At 40.7% G+C, this 23,054-nt stretch overlaps 1 protein-coding gene and 1 non-coding gene across 6 annotated transcripts in view; one reads left to right on the top strand and one right to left on the bottom strand.

Annotated features, from left to right (window-relative positions):
• Positions 1-18,801, bottom strand: part of Zmym6 (zinc finger MYM-type containing 6) — a 43,332-nt gene extending 24,531 nt beyond the window's left edge. For 2 of the 5 annotated variants that reach the window (XM_041652433.1, XM_041652436.1), the window contains exons 1-6: positions 18,284-18,466; positions 17,291-17,437; positions 9,233-9,299; positions 7,870-8,074; positions 4,349-4,520; positions 914-1,064 (exon numbers count right to left, since the gene is read on the bottom strand). In XM_041652433.1, coding sequence (XP_041508367.1) covers positions 914-1,064; positions 4,349-4,520; positions 7,870-8,074; positions 9,233-9,299; positions 17,291-17,380 — 685 coding nt within the window. In that variant the 5' untranslated portion in view covers positions 17,381-17,437; positions 18,284-18,466. Of the gene's footprint in view, positions 1-913; positions 1,065-3,092; positions 5,972-7,869; positions 8,075-9,232; positions 9,300-17,290; positions 17,438-18,283; positions 18,467-18,670 lie in introns of those variants that run through there. The other 3 variants (XM_041652434.1, XM_041652437.1, XM_041652438.1) reach the window with 3 other exon arrangements.
• On the top strand, positions 6,658-6,783 carry LOC121448959. The gene has a single exon (XR_005974428.1).
• Positions 18,802-23,054: the final 4,253 nt, after the last annotated feature.

A 23,054-nucleotide genomic window follows, 5' to 3' on the forward strand; every position in this document is an offset into this window, starting at 1 on the left:
AATCTCTAAATCTAACTGCAACAACTAACCTCAATGAATTCCGATTCATCAAAGCCTAACTTAAAGGACCGGAAACATGGCTCAGTGGTTAAGAGCACTGTGTGCTCTTTTAGAGGACCTGGGTTAGGTTCCTAACTGCCAAATTCAGGGTCACAAGCATCTGTAACTCCGGCTCCAGGGACTCTGATGCCCTCTTCTTGCCTCCATAGGCACCAGGCACACACATAATGCATAGACATACATGCAGACAAAACAGGCACATAAAATACAATAATAAAAAAATAATTTTGTTTATTTATTTATGTTTTTTGAGACAGGGATTATCTGTGTAATAGCTCTGACTGTCCTGGAACTTACTCTGTAGACCAGGCTGACCTCAAACTCACAGAGATCCGCCTGCCTCTGCCTTCTGAATGCTAAGATTAAAGGCATGTGCCACCACCATCCAGCACAGTATTTTTTTTTTCTTTTCCTTTTCTTTTCTTTTTTTTTTTAGCTTTCTGAGACAGAGTTTCTCTGTGTAACAGCACGAGCTGTCCTGGAGCTCACTCTGTAGACCAGGCTGGCCTCGAACTCACAAAGAACCACCTGCCTCTGCCTCCCGAGTGCTGGAATTAAAAGGTGTGTGCCACCACTATCCAGCCACAAAAAAATATTTTTAAAAAGAAAAAAAAACTATCTTAAAACTTAGTAATTATTTTTTATTTTTTCTACACATAAAACCATAAAGTATATTCTACAAAAAGAGAGTATCAGTGCAAATCTGTTTTTATTTTCAGTTCTTCAAAAGTAAGTCAATCTTGGGTTTTTGGCCATATTAAATAAATTTAGTATCTAATGAAATTAAGAACACCAGGTATGGTCATCTTTAATATGTTACCAAACCTGTAAATTTATCAAATTTAATCATTACCTGAAGAAATAACAGTCTTAATCCTGTAAGCAGATAAGCAATTAATAGAGCAGAAAACCTCTGATCTTCCTGGGTCATCTGTACTCTCACTCTTTTCAGCAGACAGCTTCATTGAATTCCCCAAGGCATAGAGTGGCTTCTGGGCCAAATTCTATTAGGACAGCAATAACAAAAGTATGTTTAAGCATAAACATAATTATATCACTGTTTCAGATAAGAAAGGGCCAGGGAGAAGGCTCAGTGAGTCAAGTGCAAGTCCTATGCAAGCATGAGGATATAAATTCAGACTTCCAGATCCCACTTTCCGATCCCACATAAAGCCATGAAATCCCAGTGCTCCTACGGAAGATGGAAGGGAGGCGGAGACAGCAGTGTGTATATGTAACCCCAGTGCTCCTGCGGAAGATGGAAGGGAGGCAGAGACAGCAGTGTGTATGTGTAACCCCAGTGCTCCTAAGGCAGGAAGGGAGGCAGAGACAGCAGTGTATATGTGTAACCCAAGTGCTCCTATGGCAAGATGGAAGGGAGGCGGAGACAGCAGTGAGCTCATGTAATCCCAGAGCTCCTGTGGCAAGATGGGAGGCAGAGACAGAAAAATCTCTAGAGTTCCACAAGCAGCCTGACATCCAAAGCTTTAAATAAAAAGAGACCCCCCCCACCTCAAACAAGGTAGAAGGAGTGGTTGTTGTCCTCTGACACCCACACATACGCCATGGCATGCATGCACATTCATTAATCACATTCACACACGTATGCACACATGCATGCACACACACACACAATCATAATACAGATTTTAAGAAAAAACAAAAAACACAACAACAACAAAAAAGCCAAGCCAGGTGTGATATCCAAATCAGAGAATCGGGAGCCTAAGATCAGTCTTGGCTACAAAACTGAAGAAAATTACTACTCAATTATAACAACAAAGCACACTATACATGATGAATGATGTATGGATAATCCATGAAGTACAGAGCCATTCTCAGGTCTGATCTGGACTTCAGTTTAGGAAAGATGATGAGATGACTCTTCAGCAGGAGACAGAAATGATGCTTAATTCATAAGAGATCCTACAGAACCATTTCCTTATCAAGCTGAGTGACACACTAAGTAGGGCTAATTATATAATGAACTATAGAGCCAACTCATACCTTAACAAATAAATAACGACCACCACTTACACATGGAAAGCAACTGTCACTTGTGCAATAGCCAATCATTTAGTAGGGAAGTAAATGGGAAGGAAAAGGATATCATGAAATTTCACACAATCCGCTTAGTAAAAATGGGCCTCAAAAATTTGGAAGAATACAATACCAGTCCCAAATTAGGAATGGAATGGATACTTAAGTCACAAGTAAAGAAGCATTAGTTATTTTCCTGTGAGGATAGTAACTGGACTGCCAAAAGAGGCAGTTCCTAAGAAATGAAATATTTCTTAATAATAAAAGAACATTTTCAACTGCTCCAAGGAATGAAATCAAGCGCTTGCAGGTAAAGGAATGGTGAGCATCTGAGCATGCAGGTGCATGGGTGCTGGAGTATGAACATGTGTGTGGGAGGCAGGGCTAACCCGGCTATCACACAGGTGTTATTTACTTTATTTATTTGGTTTTTTGGAGACATGGTTTCTCATCAGCCTGGAATTTGCAAGTAGCTGATGCTTGCTAGTCAGTGAGCCCAGAAATATGCCTTCCTCCACCAGGATTGTAACCATTCACCACTATGACCAGCCATGTGGGTTGTAGCAATGGAATTCAAATCTTCATGTCTGCAACCACTCTACCAACTACCTATCACCTTAGTCCCTTAAAAGATCATTATCTTGGGGGCTGGAGAGATGGCTCAGTGGTTAAGAGCATTGCCTGCTCTTCCAAAGGTCCTGAGTTCAATTCCCAGCAACCACATGGTGGCTCACAACCAACTGTAATGAGGTCTGGTGCCCTCTTCTGGCCTGCAGGCATATACAGACACAATATTGTATGCATAATAATAAATAAATTAAAAAAAAAAAAGATCATTATCTTTTACATCTTTTATAAGAACTTTAAAAAAAAATAAGAAGTGAGGATGATGGTTCAATGGTTAAAGTACTTGCCACACAGAAAAAGGGTTATAGTTAAAATCCCTAGATTTAAAACCCATATAGATGCCAAGTAGATTTGGTGGCCCCTACCTGTAATTTCAGCATTTGGAAGGCCGAGATGAGATTTCCAGGACAAGACGGCTAATTAGACTAGCTGAATTGGTGAGTTCTGAGTTCAACTGAGAGACTTTACCTCAACGAAGAAGGTAGAAAGCAACTGATGACGACTCCTAACACCAAACTTAGACTCATACACGCATGCCCATGTACATATAAACGCACACAAAAAGAATAAAGAGAAATCTCAACCAGTAATAATTAAAACTGAAACAGATATAATATTTAACCAGACTATCATTTATTATAAATAATTAGTAGCTGAAGTATTACAATGATAGTACCAAACCAACTAAGAATTCATTCCATAATACATCTTAAAAGAAAAAAAATAGAATTTCCTTTAGTTTCAGTCAGTTTTAGCTTTTAATTCTTGCTCATTGGTGCATCTATAAGGAGTTTTCAGTATCAATATTTCACACAAGTCATTTGTAAGTTCTGAGTCATGAATAAAATAGAATTTTTTTAAAGTGGCCTGTTTCATCTTAATCATGTCATTACACAACCATCCCATGTGGAGTTTGTCCCCTTTCCCTGGAGAGAAGATCACACCAGGATGAACAGAAGGAACTCCCACCTTCACTCTGCAACTCACCCTTGCACAGCCAGCTCAGGGAAGAGCCTACAAGTCCCACAACAGGAACCTACAGCTGCTTGTACACCATCAGGGACAGGAAGGTGTCTAACTCTAACAATGGCTCCCATGGCCATAGTGCTCACAACTGTTCGCAGTGAGGCTGTTAGTTGTGTGAATTGTGAAAAACAAGCATCACAACGAAAACATTGTGCCACTTTTTGATTGATTTCTTCTTCCTCCACTCCCCCCCCCCACAAAACAGGTAGCCCTGGCTGTCCTGGAGACCAGGCTAGCCTCAAACTCAGAGATCTACCTGCCTCTGCCTCCCGAGTGCTGGGACTAAAGATGTGTGCCACTACACCTGGTTATAATATTTGATTTCAAATCTAATCTATATATCAGATACACAGATACAAAATAAGCAGAGCCATGTAAAAGAAATCTCTGATTTTAGCCAGGCATGGTAGCATTGTAATCTCTGCCCTTGGGAGGCTGAAACAGCAAGATGGCCTCAAGGTTGAGGCCAATCTGAGTTACATAGCAAGATACTGTCTTTAAAAGAGAGGGGGAAAGGGAGGGGGAGGAGGGAGAAAAAGAAAACTACCATGTCTCTGAGCAGAATTCCAATGAATGTGAAATATAACTAACTTACGTCAGTGACCTTCTGACACATCGTGCACTTAGTTGAAATGCCGCTGGTATATATGGTAACAACAGGCTTCTTTAGCTCATAAGAAGATAGGCATAACTGGCTGCAGAAATCTTTGCAGGAAGAGGAATTTTCAAATTTGGCTGTGATCACATCCATTGGATTAATAATCTCTCTAAAAACAAATAACAAAGACAAATGTGCAATGATTCTACCTTCTTTCTCTCTGAGAGTTAAAATATTATCTCAGCTAGTAGTAACTACTGCATGGTAGAAAAAAACCTATATAAATCATCTGAAACACAGCATTGATGATGAGTTCTGTTACTTCTCAATTAAATGATTATGACTGAAGCAATTATTGTCTCCACTATCTCATGTGTAAAGTGGGACTTATAATATCCAATGTAAGCATTTGTACAAGAATTATATTTAACAAAAAAAGACTTCCAGTTCTCTGCTAGAATCAATGAAACTAGATCCAGTGGCCATCCCACAACCACAACCACAGGACATGAGTTTACTACTCAACAGCTGCCAATAGTAGAATCATGACTGAGATCACAAATTATTTTTTAATTAAAATTTTTAAGATGAACTATGAGAGATTAATATAAAAATTAGGATGCTATATAAATCTGAACTATAAGTGTCGGGAAGAACACAACACAAATAACTTAGCAGTTCTGTGAGATTTGTAGAGCGATTTCATAAGAGTCAATTATTGGAATAAGCACTGAAAGCAACACCCAGTTAGAGGCTAAATGCTGCTCTTCTCAAAGGTATTGAAATTAAAGGAAACATTCAAGATAGAAACAACAAAGTAATTGATGACTATAGTATTATGCATGCAAGTACAGTGAATTATGACTATATGCTAGTCATTAAATATCATAGAAAACACTATGAAGGAAGTACTATTATCATTTTTACTTTTCAGACAAGGAGACTAAATGAGAGGTTAAATTAAATTGCCTCTCAAAATCGGTCTACTGACACAAGAATTCAAATCCAGAGTCCAGAGTTGATCATCCTCATCCTACTAGCCAACACCTTGTGCATCTTTTTTTATCTTTATTTTGTGAGACCAGAGTCATTCCTCCTTAGGCACCCACCTTGTTTCTCATGATAGGGCCTTTTATTGGGACCCTCATGTGCCAACTTCCCCAGTGCTAGGATCGCCAGCATTCACCATTATGCCCAGCATTTTTAAATGTTTTAATAGGATTTCACGGTGTAGCCTTGGCTGGCCTGGAACTCACTACGCAGACTAGGCTGGCCTCAAAGTCAGAGACCCACCGACTTCTGTCTCCCAAATGCTGGGATTAAAGGCGTGAGCTACTGTGTCCAACAGTATGCCCGTCATTTTACATGGATGCTAGGGATCAAATTCAAGTCCCCATGCTTGTAGAGCAAGCTGTTTACCAATCGAGCCATTTCCCCAGACCACATACCTTTATTATTCACAACTACTGCATAGTAATCCATGAAAGGATAATAAAAATTAACTAAATTTTTTAAAATTCTCCTAAGCTTCTACAGGGTGTGGTGGTTCAATAGCACTGGTGTGGGGAAAGGCAGGAGGGTTCAGAGTTCAAGGTCAAGGGCCAGAGAAATGGCTCAGTGGTTGAGAGCAATGGCTGCTCTTCCAAAGTCCTGGGGTTCAATTTCTATCACCTACATGGCAGCTCACAATGGTCTGTAACTCCAGTTCCAAGAGATACAACACTCTCATACAAACATACATGCAAAAGACTAGAAAAAAAAAATCACTAAACAAAAAATAGTTCAAGGTCATCCAAAGCTACAAATGAAGTTAAAAGCCAGTCTGGGCTATGCCAGTCACTGTCTCACAAAATAATCATAAAAAGCTGGCAAGATTACTTAGCTGGCAGAGATGCGTGCCACCAAGTCTAATAACCTGAATTGAATGAATGGGACCCTCACAGTGAAGCCTACTCCCACAAGTTGTTTTCTGACCTTCTGCGTGTGTGCACACGCATGTACACACACAGAAAACATACAGGATAAATAAATATGTATAAAATTTTTTTAACCAATCAACCAAACATCAAATATGTGCTTGCATATAGATAGAGTAGTGATGCTGAAGCGTGATTTTTCACTAAAAACAGTAATAAGTTATATTTAGTCAGATGTAATGGTACACATCTATAATTCCAGTACTTGAGACGTAGGGGCAATGAGGATCACGATTTCAAAGTCAGCTATGTAAGTTAGTTCAGGACTGGTCTGGGTTACATGAAAACTTGTCTCAAAAGCAAACAAAAAGCAAACAACAACAAAACTGGGTTGGAGGACCAAGAAGGTTGAGTCTGTGAAGCCAGACTTTGCTGATACTCTCCTCCTAGACAAATGGGTGGAGAGACCAGCCCTTATCTGTGAAAACCACAGGGCCAACTCACGGTCCAACATTTTCCAGCTCTGTCTTTACTATTTTTTTGATTAATTTAACATCTATTGAAGAGAAGTGGATATGCTTACTCAACATTGTAAAAATAAAACAACAAAACAAAAACCCGAAGCTGGAGAAATGGCTCATGGGTCAAGAACACTGGATGCTCTTCCAGAGGACCCAGGTTTGATTCCTAGTACCCACATGCCAACTTACAACCATCTGCCAACTCCAGTTCCAGGACATGTGAAGCCTTCTTTGGCCTCCTCTGGCACCAGGCACACATGTAGTGCACAGACATACGTGCAGGCAAAACACCCATATACATAAAAATTAAGAAAACATCATGTACATATTATTATTCTATAATTATAAATACAAAATTACTTAAACTCTTTATAAGATCTCATTATTAAGCATTTATAATGCTAAGTTACGTGCTAATGCTGCCTCATTAAAATCCTAGGAAGTACATATTATTTAATAATAAAAAAAAAATGTTCAGAAAAGTCAAAATAGCAACATGACACTCTGCCTCAAAAAACAAAAACAGCCGGGCAGTGGTGGCGCACGCCTTTAATCCCAGCACTCGGGAGGCAGAGGCAGGCGGATCTCTGTGAGTTCGAGGCCAGCCTGGTCTACAAGAGCTAGTTCCAGGACAGGAACCAAAAGCTACGGAGAAACCCTGTCTCGAAAAATCAAAAAAAAAAATAAATAAATAAATAAAAAAAAATAAAAAAAAAAACAAAAACACACAAGCAAGGCAGTGGTGGCATATGCTTTTAATCCCAGGACTCAGAAGGCCGAGGCAGGTGGATCTCTTTGAGTTTTAGGTCAGCCTGGTCTACAAGAGCTAGTGCCAGGACAGCCAAGGCTTTTACGAAGAGAAACCCTGTCTCAAAAAAACAAGAAAGAAGTAAAGTGAGGAAGTCAAGAATGAGAGTGCACAACTCTAATCCGAGCACTTGAGACAGAGGCAGGAGGATCTCTGTGAGTTCGAGACCATCCTGGTCTACATAATGAATTCCAGGACAGCCAGGGCTATACAGAGAAACCCTGTCTCAAAAATCAAACCAAAGCAGCAAATGAAAGCTTAGGAAGCCTGTACTTGGAGCAGTTTGTGCAGATTCTCTTGAGCTGATATGGCAGGCAGGCAGCTGAGGAGTATCTCGTGATGCATTCCGTGGAACAGAAAAGCTGAGCACATCCTGTCTTATGAAGTATTTTCTTACAACCAGAACAAAACAGATGAGAAGTCGGAGCTGAAGTAGTTGATGCATTTGAGCCGGGTGATGGTGAACAAAGCTGAAAGCCTAGCAAGACAAGATAAGAAACAAAATAAACAAACAAAAAAAAAGGAATTTCAGTTTCACCAATGCATATGTTTTCAAGAAAAAAACTTGTGAGGGCTGGAGAGATGGCTCAGTGGTTAAGAGCACTGGCTGCTCTTCCAGAGGTCCTGAGTTCAATTCCCAGCAATCACATGGTGGCTCACAACCATCAGAATAAAATCTGGTGCCCTGGGGGCTGGAGAGATGGCTCAGTGGTTAAGAGCATTGCCTGCTCTTCCAAAGGTCCTGAGTTCAATTCCCAGCAACCACATGGTGGCTCACAACCATCTGTAATGAGGTCTGGTGCCCTCTTCTGGCTTGCAGGAAGAATATTGTATACATAATAAATAAATAATTTAAAAAAAAAAAAGATCTGGTGCCCTTTTCTGGTGTGTGGGCATACATGGACACAGAATGTTGTATACATAATAAATAAATCTTTAATAACAAAAAAATTATTAAAAAAAGAAAAAAAACTTGTCTGTTTTGAGTCATTATACTAAAAAAAAAAAAAAAAAACAATAACCACCCTCCAAAGCAAAGGGTTCTAAGTTTTTCTTACCACCAGTTTTTATAAGTATTTTATTTTAGTTAAAAACCAGTTCTCTTATGCATATGTTAGACAAGATCTTTTTTCTCTTGAGGCAGAGTCTCACTATATATAGACCAGGATGACCACCTGTCTCAGACTCACAGGTACTAATTACAGGTGTGAGCCACTTCAGTCACTTGCACACACATGTGCACGTTTAACTTAACAGAAGGGCTTTTGTTTAGCTTTGTTTTTTCAAGGCAGGGTTTCTCTGTGTAGTTATGGCTGTCCTGGAACTCACTCTGTAGACCAGGCTGGCCTCGAAATCAGAGACCCACCTGCCTCTGCCTCCCAAGTGCTGGGATTAAAGACATGTTCTACCCTACCCAGTTAGAAGAAAGCTTTATAAAATACACATTTCCTTAATCCATGCATCACCTTCTGATATCATCTTAACATCTTGCATTTTTTCTAAAAGGCCCATGGTGATCAGTTTACACACTGAAAAATATACTAACGAAGGAGAAAGGTCTCCAGTCAGAGGTACTTCCCTTGATTCCACTAAACAAATTCCAATGGTAACACACTTAGCTGGTTCTATTTCTTACCAAGAGGAGCGTCACTAGCTGAGAATACAGCACTAATTTTCAGTTCACTTTCCTGAAGTCCATATTCCTTAAAAACAAGGGAGGGGAAAGGGAGAGAAATAAATACAATAAGCACGATTAAACTAGAAATTCAATTAAAAATATGATTCTGAGCTCGGCGATGGAAGTGCATGGCTCTAGCCCCTGCAGCACTTAGAAGGCAGAGGCAAGCGGATCTCTGTGACTTCGAGGCCAGCCTGGTCTACAGAGCAAGTTCCAGAACAGACAGAAATACACAGAGAAATTCTATTTCAAAATCCTATCTCAGAAAAAAAAATCTGATCTGTCACATTCACCTTTATACACCCTAATCATAGTCTCCTTCATAAATACCTCAAAAATCACAATTATTAGAATAGATATACTGTTTACAAAGACCATCTTCCAAAATTAGAAAACATTTACAGTTATACCTATTTTTCAAAAGTAATCTTGGTAGATGAAAATATATATAATATAAAATGTTCCAATCTTGAACACTACTTATTTGGGTATGTTTGTGTATGTGCATGTGTGAGGGTAAATGTGTGCTCGTGCATGGAGATACTAGAGTTCAATATCAGGGGTTTTCCTCAATCACTATACACTTCTTTATTAAGCTAGGGTCTCTCATTCATTAAAGTCAGAGTTTACCAATTGCCTAGACTAATCCAACAGGCTCCAGAAATCCTCTTATCTCCCCAGCAATTTCCTAAATTTGCTACCAACATTTTTATTGTAAAATACACAAAAGGTAAACAAAAGCAATTTCCTGGTTTTGCTTCAATCAGTTTATCTGGTAAAGAAGAGAATCCAATGAACAGTGACACCTAAACACTGATTTTGAAAAATCAATGAATTCAAGTTACCCAACAATAAATACCTGTATTTGCATTCTAACACCCAGTAAGACATTCAGTTTCCAAAGAAGTGTTGACTGTAACCCTCAGAATATCCTGACCAGTCCCTCTGCCACTGCAGATTTTCCTCTCCAAGGAAGTCTCAGAGTTAAGATGACTACATGAAGTCCGGTCACCCCTTACCTGAGCTGTTTCTAAAAGTGGACTTCTAGCAATCAGCTATTTCATATAGGTGCAGTCCTTCAGTGATATTTCAGATTTTTAGGTGCATACTGGAAATATGATATCAGATAGATATACTTGCACAAGTGAGTACTTGCACACTACTTATTTCTTATGATATATTCAAGAGTGATAAATGAGTGACATTCATAATTAATATTTAGTTGAATATTTAATATAAAATTAAGTGTGAGTGACATAAAGCTTAGATTTCAATTAATAATTTTTTTCCCTTTGAGACAGTCTCACATGCCAAGGCTGACCTTGAATTTCTGATCCTTCAGGCTCTAGCTAGGATTATAGGCATGAGCCACCTCACCTGGCTTATGCAATGCTGGACTGAACCCAGAACTTTGTTCATTTTAGGCAAGCATACTCTACCAATTGAGCTAAGGCTTTAGCCCCTAAATTAGTAACTTTAGCCAATATATTTACAAGCTGTCATATCTACTAATAATCAACAAGATACAAAAGGTTCAATGCAAGTTGGGCAGTGGTAGCTCATGCCGTTAATCCCAGCATGTGGGAGGGCTTGAACTCTGAGATCCCCTTACCTCTAAGGCCAGCCTGGTCTACAGATCAAGTTCCAGGACAACTAGTCTCAGAAGGAAAAAAGTTCAATGCAGTCTGCTTATTATATATCAAGACATCACAATGGGAGCTGGTTCATCAGTTAAGAGTACTTCTGACTCTTCCAGAGGGCCAGAATTTGGTTCCTAGTTCCACCCCTGGGTAGCACACACACACAACACACACACAACACACACACACACACACACACAACAATAAAGAAAAAGAGGCTATCAACTTGGAGGGAGTCATAGGAGGAGCTTGAGGGACAGCTAAAAGGAGGGAAGGGAGAAGAAAAAGTAATAAAATTCTATTTCAATTGAAAATATTTTTCCTTTTAACTGAAAATAGGTTCTTTTTCATATAATACATTCTGATCACAGCTCCCCTCCTCCAACTCCTTCCAGATCCTCCCCCACTTCTTCACCCACACAAAACTACAGTCTTTCTCTCTCATTAGAAAACAAACGAGCAACTAAAAAAAACAAAAGACACAAATAGGGCATGCTTTTAATTGCTATACTCAAGAGGCAGAGACAAGAGGATCTCCGTGAGTTCAAGGACAGCTTGGTCTACAGAGTGAGTTCCAAGACTGGCTCCAAAAAGGAAAAAGGAACAGAGAAACCCTGTCTCAAAAAACAAACAACAATAAACAAACAAAAAAAACAAATAAAAAAGGACAAAAAGCCAAAGAAAAAGTCCAAGAAACACAAAGACACACACATAGGAATCTCATAAGAACACAAAATCAGTCAGGCATGGTGGCACATGCTTTTAATCCCAGCACTCAGGAGGAAGAGGAAGGCAGATCTCTAGGGGTTCAAGGCCATCCTGGCCTACAGAGTTCCAGAATAGTCAAGGCTACACAAAGAAACCCTGTCTCAAAAAAAAAAAAAAAAAAAGTTCAGAATAATACTATGAGATGAAAGACCTTCAAATATATCATTGAGTTCATTTTGTGATGGCCATCTGCTGCTAGACATGGACCTACCCTTAAGTATGGTTTGTTGTAGAATATTACTTTATCTATATAAATGTGTGTTATGCTTGTTTAAACTCACCTGCCTAAGGCACCTGATAGGACTAACAAAAAGCTGAATGGCCAATAGCTAGGCAATAGAGGGATAGGCGGGGCTTGTGGGAAGAGAGAGTAAATAGGAGAAGGAACCTAGGCTCCAGAGAGAGAAGAGAATGAGGAAGAGAGGAAGGCTCCCAGGGCCAGTCAGCCAGGTAGCTTCCAACCAGCTAGACATGGAAGAAGCAGTGAAAGTAAGACATACAGAGTGAAAAACAGGTAAAAGGCCCAAAGCCTTTTAGTAGATAAAAACAAACAGGTTAAATTAAGTTAATATATAAGAGCTAGAGGGGCAAGTATAAGATAAGGCCAAGCATTCATAATTAATAGTAAGTCCCCATATCATGATTTGGGAGCAGTGGCTCATACACCCAGATTCTGTTGGAGAAAACTCATTTTTCCTTTGTGAGCAGTTGTCAATTAGCAATCAACTTCTGGGTTAGGGATGGGGGCCTTGTATCCTCTTCCTCTTTCAGCACAGGGACTCCATCTTGCTCAGACCTGTGCAGGCTCTGGCATGCTGCCACAGTCTCTGTGAGTCCATGTGAATCAGCCCTGTTGGGTCTAGAAGACCTTGTTGCCTTCTTGTCTTCCATCCCCACTGGCTCTTACAATCTTCCTGCCTCCTCTTCTACAAAGTTCCCTGAGCCCTGAAGGGAGGGATTTAATGGAAACACCTCATTTAGGACTGAGTGTTCCAAGGTCTCTAATTCTCTACACATTGTCCAGTTTTGCATCTCTGTATTTGTCCCCATCTACTGCAGGAGGGAGCATCTCTGATAACAGCTGGGAAGCAGAGTGTTTTAGGAGTCATTCTGTTGCTACATTCCTTTAGTAGAGAATTGTAGTACTGTTTTCCCCATAGCTAGGTCCATGGCCTATCTAGTCTCAGGTTCTTGGACACCCAAGCAGTATTAGGTATGAGTTTCATCTCATGGATTGGACCTTCAATACAACCAGATAGTGGCTGGTGACCACAACTTCTTGTGCCACTACTGCACCAGTGGGTCACCACTGTAGATTGCAGGGTTATTGAAAAGAAAAATATAAAGAAATTTGACTCCTAATTTAACAGTCTAGCAGTGCGACTCCTTGGAGGTAACTAGGTTATCAAGATGGACTGGTTTATTCCTTACAGTGCTGGACTAGTTACTGAGTGGGCTCTCCCTTCTGCTTTGTTTGTTACATATATATTTGCTTGCCCTTCCACCTTCTCACCAGAAATAACACAACACCATACACTTACCAGGAAGCAAGCAGTAACCAGTTCAGAACTGCTAAGAACTAATTTGTGGAAGGGATGTGGCAGAGTTTAAACTTTGAGCTAGGAAAGCCCTTGCATACTCAAAGACTCAAAGCAGAGATTTAATGTGCTTTATGAAAGGAGCTGGAGTTTCCAAAGCCACAGAGAAACCCTGTCTCAAAAAACAAAACAAAACAAAAAACCTGAAAAGAACTGGGATGAGAAGAATGCTAAAATAAATGTGAACAGTGGAGACCTGATTCATTAAGCTTCAGAGGGAAACTGTCAGAAACTGAGATGGACTCATTCAAGTGCTTTTTGGCCAATAATCTTTTTTTATTGTGCCTGTGTCTTGAGAACTTGAATAAAGTTGAATTTAAAGGAAACAGACAAATTTGCTGTTGAGAAAACAACTATAATTGTGGTGGTGTGGATGACAGTGGCACCCACAGGCTTATAAATTTGCATGCTTAGTCCCTAGTTGATAAGCTACCAGAGGAGAATTAGGAGGTGTGGTCTTACTGGAGGCAGTGTGTCAGTGGGGTGAACCTTACAACAGGCTCAGTGTTCCTGTATGTCTCTGTCCTCTATCTACCTGCTGCCTGAGGATCAAGATGTAAAGCTCTAAGCTACCTTCCCAGCACCTTGCCTACACTTCCAGATGACCTAAATTCAGCTCTAGGACCCATGTCAGTCAGTCACAATCACCTGAAACTCCAGCCAGAGATCTGATGCTCTCTTATCTCCAAGGGCACTCAAACTTATGTGGCATACACAAGACACACACACACATACAAATTAAAAATCGTTATTAAAAAATCAAAATTAGCCGGGCGGTGGTGGCGCACGCCTTTAATCCCAGCACTCGGGAGGCAGAGGCAGGTGGATCTCTGTGAAAAGCTACGGAGAAACCCTGTCTCGAAAAATCAAAAAAAAAAAATCAAAATTAAAGTCGGGCAGTGGTGGCACATACCTTTAATCCCAGCACTCAAGACACAGAGGCAGGTGGATCTCTGTGAGTTCAAGGCCAACCTGGTCTATCTACAGAGTTGAGTTCCAAAAAACTTCAAAGTTAAATACATAAAAATAACATTAAAATCTAATAAATAAAAGAAAAGTTTGAACTGGGTATGGTGGTACACACCTTTAATTCTAGCACTCCAGAAGCAAAGGCAGGCAGATCTCTGAGTTTTCTAAGTCAGCCTGATCTACACAGAGTTTCAGGCCAACCAGGACTCTACAAAGTAAAGAGAAAAAAAAAAAAGAGGCCAAAAACACTGACTAAAATATATCTATTAAGCTGAGTATGGAGGCAGGTACCTTTAATCCCACCACTTGGAAAGTAAAGGAAGGAGGATCAAAGATGTCCTTAACTCCTAGTGAGTTCAAAGCTAATTTGGATTACCTAAAGCAAACACATAGAATTTTAATTTTTATCTTTTAGTGAACTACAAATAGCTTACAGGAGCACAGATTCAAACTGAGACAGATGACCAACAGTACTGAAAAGGGAAACACTGGATATCACTCAAAAGTTTATGATTACCATTTAGGAGGAAACCGGCTGAATGGTAGAACACCTACCTAGCACTTGGGAGGGGTAGTGATATTAGATCTGTAAAGAATAAAATGACACCACTACACAGTGTTTTGAAGAACTACATGAGTGAAGGAAGGGCAAGCTGCAAACAATTCACAAGAAAAATAATTAAATGGAAAAATCTAGGAAACAGACTCAAAATACATTTAAAAAGCAGAATCCACAAAACTTGGCAAACAAATGGTTAAACTAGATAAGGCAAGAGGAACAATTTACCAACTAAAGGGAAATTAAGTATACTGAAAGGAGAAGTAAGTACACTGGAGGCCTCCACCACTCCACATTCTGCAAACACCACCTTCAAACCTTCTCAGCTCACTACTAGAGCAAAGAGGGCATGAAATTCTAACCTATCTGGCATTCCTGTGCTGGAATAATTCTGCCGTGAGGTGGTATGAGACGTTAAATAATAATAATCATTATTATTATTATTTTGGTTGGTTGGTTTTTGGCTTTTCGAGAAGGGTTTCTCTGTGTAACAGTCCTGGCTGTCCTAGAACACGCTTTGTTACCAGGCTGGCTTCAAACCCACAGAGATTCACCTACCTTTGCCTCCCAAGTGCTGGGATTAAAGATGTGTACTACCACACCCTGGCATTAAATCTTACTTTTAATGTATTAATTTTCATTATGTTTAAATACTATTGTTCCCTCAATAAGGTCAGTAACCAAAGAGCATAAAACAAAAACAAACAAAAAAAAATGCTAGAGAAGGTAAAAAAATTTCTTGCCAAAATAACTGACTGTCCACAAATTATTTTTTTTCTAATCTAAGGGATCTTTCCAAACGCACAGCTGTTTCACATTACTGTCTCTACAGTGAAAACCTGGCACGGCAGCACACACTTGCAATGGCAGCATTTGAGAAGAGGCAGCAGTTAAAGGTCGTCCTCAGCTACAGAGCAAATCTTAGGATATCCTGGATTAGGTGACACTGTCTCAAAAAATAAATAAATAAATAAATAAAAATAAAAACTAACCCTATAATGTCTCCTGTTGCTTTTAAAAATCAAAATTCAGGATTGGAAAGATGGTTCAGAGGTTTCAGAGCACTGGCTGCTCTTCCAGAGGACCTGGCTTCAATTCCCAAGACCCACATGGCGGCTCACAACTGTCTGTGACTCCAGTTCCAGGGGATTCAACACCCTCACACCAATGTACATAAAATAAAGTTAAATGAATTTTTAAATAATCAAAATTCATAAGAAGGCTCTATTCTGCATAATCTTTTCAACTTAAGCTACATGTGGAGGAACAGGTTCTCTGAAATGTTACTATCTGGGTTTAAATCCTATCTGATGTTTACTAACTGATCCATTCATACTGCTTGGCTTTCTTGAGCTCTGCATCCTCATGTATAAAATAAAAATATTATCATATATGTGAGAGTTATAATGAGCACACTTTTTTTTTTTTTTTTGGTCTTTCAAGATAGGGTTTCCCTGTAACTTTGGAGCCTGTCCTGGAACTTCTTCCTCTGTAGATTCACCTGTCTCTGCCTCCCGAGAGCTGGGATGAAAGGCGTGCACCACCACCACCTAGCTATTATGGGCACTCTCTTAAGCATGCATTGATATTAATAATGATATTAATGCCACATACTATCATATGATACATATTATACAATACACCATCTATCAGTGTTGCTACTTTTTCTCTTTTCTCATTCAAAACACCAAAAACCTGATTAACCCATTGTCTTCGATATTTTTGTATTGCTCTAAGAAAAATCATGCATGGCTGGAGATGGCTCAGCCATTAAAGGTTAGGTTCACCAAAAACATAAGATAAACCATGTAACAGGTCATTTATAAGGAAAAGAATTTCCTCTCAGTTCTGAAGGCTGTAAATTCCAAGATAGAGGGGATGCCAAGTCCTCTAGTCACATTCCCTGTGGCAAAAGGTGGGAGACCAGCTGGGCGGTGGTGGCACACGCCTTTAATCCCAGCACTTGGGAGGCAGAGGCAGGCGGATCTCTGGGAGTTCGAAGCCAGCAGGTCTGCAAGAGCTAGTTCCAGGACAGGCATCAAAGCTACAGAGAAACCCTGTCTCAAAAATCAAAAAAAAAAAAAAAAAAGTGGAAGACCACCCAAGAAAGAACAAGACAGCAAGCAAAGAGGAGCTTACCTGGCACTTACAGCAAACTCACTCCCCGTAATGACAGAATCTGCACATAGGATTACCACCCCCAGCAACAATGCATGAGGAACCAAGTTTCCAGTGAATGAAATCTGGAGGGTACATTCAAAACATGACCATCTATTCACTTTCGACGGGCACTGAGAACTGAACAAGGTATCTCAGAGTGCTAGGAAGGCACTCTGCTACTTAACTATCCCTCAGCCTTCATAGCACACATCTAACGATTTAAAAAAAAGAACCAATTCCACCAACTTATAAACCAGAAGCTGTCAACCGCCATGTTCGACTCTAACTTTTAATAGTTTAAAACTCAAGAGAAAACGCTTACTTGAGCATTATCAGGCTCCTCTTTGACTCTGTCCAGAAGCCCTTGTTGTGCCATTGCATTCTCACAGCCACCATCCAAAGGTTCTTTCATTCTCAGTTTGTTCAGAGTTCTTCTCCCGTTTAAAATGAAGACTTCTTAGCTAGACTCCTAAAACATAATATAAAGAATTGATACTCGGATTTTGTTTTCCTTCATATTCGTGTGTTAATAGCTTCAGGCTCGAGCATTTGAAGCGTCAACCCTTCCAGGACTCTAACTTCTTCCTGTTCCTGGGTTAGCTACCTTTTAATGAGGAAAATCTTTCCGTCAAAGCTCTCACTCCCCTAGGGCCTCAGACAAGGGTGATGGTCTTTACCATGATGAAGGTTGCTGAGATGAAGACTGGCCAAACGAGCCAGGGGAGGAAGCTACCAAGCTCTTAGAGAACTGAACTCAGTACAATTCCTGATTGCATAGGCACTGACTTGAGGTGCAAGTTAGCTTTGCTTTCTCAAAATGAGGCAATTGCCTAACCGTCCCCTCTAACTCGGCCTGCGCTGGAATCAAGTGCCCTTTTCTTGACTCCAAGCTAGTTCAGAGCCTAAGGTGTCAGCACAAGCCAACACTAAGTTCCCGTTTGCAAGTGGACCAACTGGACGTTCTTGGAGCCTCCATGGAGGTCAGGCCTGTCTTCCTATAAGTCACTGGTTCTCAACCTTCCTAATGCTGCAACGCTTTAATAAAGTTCCTCGGGATATGGTGACCCCCAAAAAAACCATGAAAGTATTTCGTTGCTACTTCGTAACTGTAATTTTGCCACTGTTATGAATCCTAATGCAAATATGAGAACCGCTGCTATAAGCAGCCTTCTGGTTGCTCTTCAGATTCCCAAACGTACAAACGAAGGCTTAAAAGAGAAAAAGAACCCTCGCAAAAGGCCTTTCATCAATCCAAGCAGCCGCAGAAAGAACGGAGTTATAAAAGCCTGTCGCGAAGCCGAGATCGAGAACTTACCACCGCTTGACACGGCTGTAACAATATAGGAGTCGCAAGCGCTCCTTTCGTTCCGGTTCGCAAGCAGAATTCCCCACCAGCCAGCGGAGGAACGCGTTCTGCAACAGAGCGCGCGAGGCGGTGGCGGCAGGCAGCCCCCGAAGCGCCCCAACACCACTGCCGGGTACCCCAGCAACCCCCGCCGGACTCGCTGCCGTCACGTCACGTGACCAGCCGCCGCCCCGCCCACGCCTGAAAGTGCCGGGCCCAGTCACAGGAAATACCCAGCTGCCCTTGCGACGTCTGGTCACGTGGTGGACACGCCCCCTCGTCTGGGCACGTGATGCGGTGTCCCGCCCACAAACCCAGAAGTTGGAGCGGCCGCCTACAGCCCCTCTGCACACCCACCTCCAGTCACCTAGCTGCCTCCGAGGGGGCGGGAGACTGGCAATGCACAACAGCACTCAGGGTCCTCGGTGGGGACAACAAATGCCTTTCCCGAAAGCGCCCGAGCCATTGCAACGCAAAGCTTGGCCAACTGCGCGTGCGCACTCCTGCTTAGGCCCTAACCCTAAGGTAATTGGCCGTTTTCAGGCGTGATCCCGCCCTCTTTTCCCAGCATGCCGTGGACCTGGAACCGAGCGACCGTCCCAGAATGCTCGTTTCTTTTCTGGCTGACGTCTTAAAGAAGACTGAGGTTGAGCCATGAAAACGTGGAAGGAAGCATTTGAAAACATGAGGAGTGTTAGGTGCCACTGTATATACCCTCTTCTGGTTTCTTTCTTTTTTCTTTTTTTTAATTTTTCCAGACAAGGTTTCTCTGTGTAGCCCTAACTGTCCTAGAACTCGCTCTGTAGACCAGGCTGACCTCGAACTCACAGAGATCTGCCTGCCTGTCTCCAGAGTCCTGGGATTAAAGGCGTGGGCCACCACAACCCACCACTCTGTTTTGTTCTATAATGACCTTCTCCTTAAAAAGATAGATGCTAGGAGAACATAAAACTTGGGCATTTATTAATCAAAGTTACAGCTATACAATAATGTATCATTCCACATAATAATGACAGAAATTCTAATATGGTATAAATTTTTGTCTGGAAAAATTAAAATTTGATTTCTATCCTCGTTTTTGAGATATGATTTGTGAAGCTGTTCTCTATTTTGAGATACGTCATAGAATGTTTTCTGTATTTACAATCTTCATGACTATCCATGTCATAATATGGCTGACAGACTTCTATTATTGAGACAGCATCTAGCTATATAATAACAGACTTGACTCTTTGTTATTCATTGTGTTTCCATCCTTCAAAAGGTATGCTGCAGTAAGACCCTCAGAATGTCTCCTTATTCGGAAATTGGGTTGTTGCTGACAGAACTAGTTAAGATAAAATCGGAGACTGGGGAAATTACTGTGTAAATCTCTTGCTGGAGGAGCATGAAGACCTAAGTTTAGATTCCCAGAATTCATGTAATCCCAGCATCCCTACAAGACAGAGTATACATACATGTGTGCCATGTGCATGCACGCACACAAAAATTGTTTTTAAATTTTTGAGGTATATATTTCTAATATGCAGTGTTACGAAATAAACATTACTATTTTTAATAATTTACCTATTTTTGTTTTTACGTGCTTTGGTGTTTTGCCTGCATGATGTCTGTGTGAGGATGTCGAATCTTGGAGTCACAGACAGTTGTTAGCTGCTATGTGGATGATGGGAATTGAACCTGGGGTCAGTGCTGTTAACCAGTGAGCCATTTCTCCAGCCCCAAACATTGCTATTCAACAATGGAAGAATAGGGGCTTAACAAGGAGACCTCAGACCAAAGCAAGTCCAAAACCCAGCAGGGCAAACACCAAGTCCTAAAACTCCAAGTCTGAATTTAGAGATCTTGGTGGTCTCGTCTGGACTCCAGAAGCTCAGGTAGCCTTACCCGTCCAGTTCTGGGACAAGTAGGACATACCTGTTTAATGAAAGCTCCACTCCATACATACTCCTTTCCTTTTTCTTCTTTTTTATAGCTCTATGTTGGGGACACAAAAGTTCTTTGCTCCCACAGATCACTAGGGAAACCAGCCATGTTAAAACATGCAGGGGCCTCTGCTTAGCAGAGGAGATAAAATGCCATCTAGAAAGCTGGGGGTGGATCATTTTAATAACCTGGTAACCTTTTGCTATCTGTGGAGGTAGACCCCGTTCAAAATGTTCATCCCAGACTCTACCTCCAGATCTTTATCTGTAGCTCCCAGTTACGAGAACCCAGCCTTAGAGGGGAATGTCATATATACTTTATAGCGTGCTGGACACTGTGCTAACTCTGTCAGAAACCACCCAGGTTCCAGGCCTTTTAGCTATAGAGCCCAAGCTCATGGCCACGTGCACTTTTCAAAGGAATTTCTATGTAGTCACACCTTAAGCTTTTTTTGTGCACCTGGATTGGAATGATTGTTGTGTAGGAACCTTTCCCCAAATTGTGCTGTGTTTTAACATGCTGGTCATGAACCGCCTAGCATCAGACTGCCTGAAGTTTAATGCAGGTTAATGTAGTAAAATCTGAACAGAGTTTTCATTCCTACCTCTTGTGATTTGATTCCTGACTTCTGTGACACACATCTGCAGGGAACCCCCTCAACTTTACTTATTGGAGGAGCTTGTGCATGTCCCAGAAGACAAGTGGAGGTAAAAGAAAATTTGCAGGAGTTGATTCTCTCCTTACACCATGAGGGCTCTAGGGGAACAACCCAAGTGGCCAGGGTTAACCCTAAGTTCCTTTACCTTCTGAGCCTTTTTATACCTGTCTATACCATTTCTGGTACCACTTTTATGTATTAGTTACTTGTTTTGTTGCCTGTGAAAAAAAGCACTGAGAAGTCATTTAAGAAAGACTTTGTTGGGACTGAGGAGATGGTTCAGAGGTTAAGAGCATTGGCTGCTCTCCAGAAGTCCTGAGTTCAATTCCCAGCAACCACGTGGTAGCTCATAACCACTATAATAAAGATCTGGCGCCCTCTTCTGGCCTTCAGGCATACTTGCAGGCAGAATACTATACGTAATAAATAAATCTTTAAAAAAAAAAAAGGAAAGACTTTGTTTTGGCACACAGTTCCAGGGTACACTCTATTGTGGTAGAAAAGTGATGAGAACAAGATCTTGAGACAGTTGGCAATATTACAAATGAAGTCAGGCTATAAGTGCTAGTGTTCAACTCTAAATATTTTGTTGTGTTTGGTTTTTGTTTTTTTTGGTTTTTCAAGGTAGTTTTTCTCTGTGTAACAGTCCCAATTGTCCTGGAACTAGCTCTTGTAGACCAGGCTGGCCTTGAACTCACAGAGATCCGCCCCCCTCTGCATCCTAAATGCTGGAACTAAAGGCATAAACTACCACAACCTGGCTGTCATGATATTTTGTTTGTGATCTAACAAATAAAGCTTGCCTGAAGATCAGAGTGCAGAGCTAAGCCACTAGTTAGCCGTAGAGACCAGGCAGTGTTGGCATACACCTTTAATCCCAGCACTCAGGGGACAGAGGCAGATGGACCTCTGTGAGTTCAAGATCACCCTGGGCTACATGAGACCAAATCTGCCTAAAAGAGAAACGGAGCTCACGCTGTAGGCGGAGACTGCTTGTTTGTTTCCCACCCACCCAGACCCGACATAATCACACAGAAGCTATATTAATTGTAATACTACACAGACAGAATATTGTATATATAACAAATAAATAAATAAATAAATATTTAAAAAAAGGGGGCTGGAGAGATGGCTCAGAGGTTAAGAGCATTGCCTGCTCTTCCAAAGGTCCTGAGTTCAATTCCCGGCAACCACATGGTGGCTCACAACCATCTGTAATGAGGTCTGGTGCCCTCTTCTGGCCTGCAGACATACACACAGACAGAATATTGTATATATAACAAATAAATAAATAAATAAATATTTAAAAAAAAATTGTAATACTATTTGGCCAATAGCCTAAGCATATTTCTAGCTAGCTCTTACATCTTAAATTAACCCATTTTTATTATTTTATATTTTATCACAAGGGTTGTGGTTTACCAGTAAGGTTCCAGGGTGTCTGTCTTCTTTGGCAGCTGCATGGCATCTCCCTGACACCGCCTTCTCTCTATATATATTTTTGTTCAGATTTTTCTCCTGGCTTTATTCTGTTAAGCCATTGGTTGAAAGCAGCTTCTTTATTAACCAATGGTAATAAAACATATTTATAGCATCACACAAAGGTGATCCCAGTACCTCCCGGCAACATGATTTTTTATGAAATTATGAGGCCTTCAGCACATTTCCAATCAATAATCGATAAATTTCTGCATTATTTTGTGCTAGAGGACCTGGCAGACCTGTATGGGATCAGATTGTACTATGTATATGGATGGGGTGATGCCTATTCCTAATTGTATCTTGTAACTGAATAAATAATAAAATCAATTCTGTATTATCTAGTATAAATTCAGTGGTTTCAATATGCAAAGTAACCCTTTCTGTATATTGTGAATTAGAAACTATGTTGAGAGGTTCTTTAAAATCCCTTAGTACCATGAAAATAACATATAATTCTGACTTTTAGACAGAATCATAAGGACTTTGTTCCACTTTACTTAAATTTTCTGATTTGTAACCTGCCTTTCCTGATTTATTTGCATCAGTATGGACTGTAGGGGCTCCAGTTATTGGTGTGTCCCATACAATGTGAGGAAGGATCCAGCTAGTTCTCTTTATAAGTTGAATTCTCTTGCTTTTGGGATAGTTGCTAATCTCTCCCAAAAAATTACTACG

The sequence above is a fragment of the Microtus oregoni genome, unplaced genomic scaffold (genome assembly GCF_018167655.1).
Source record: "Microtus oregoni isolate MIOR12 unplaced genomic scaffold, Mior012 000005F_ref0000423, whole genome shotgun sequence".
NCBI classification, from domain to species: domain Eukaryota; kingdom Metazoa; phylum Chordata; class Mammalia; order Rodentia; family Cricetidae; genus Microtus; species Microtus oregoni.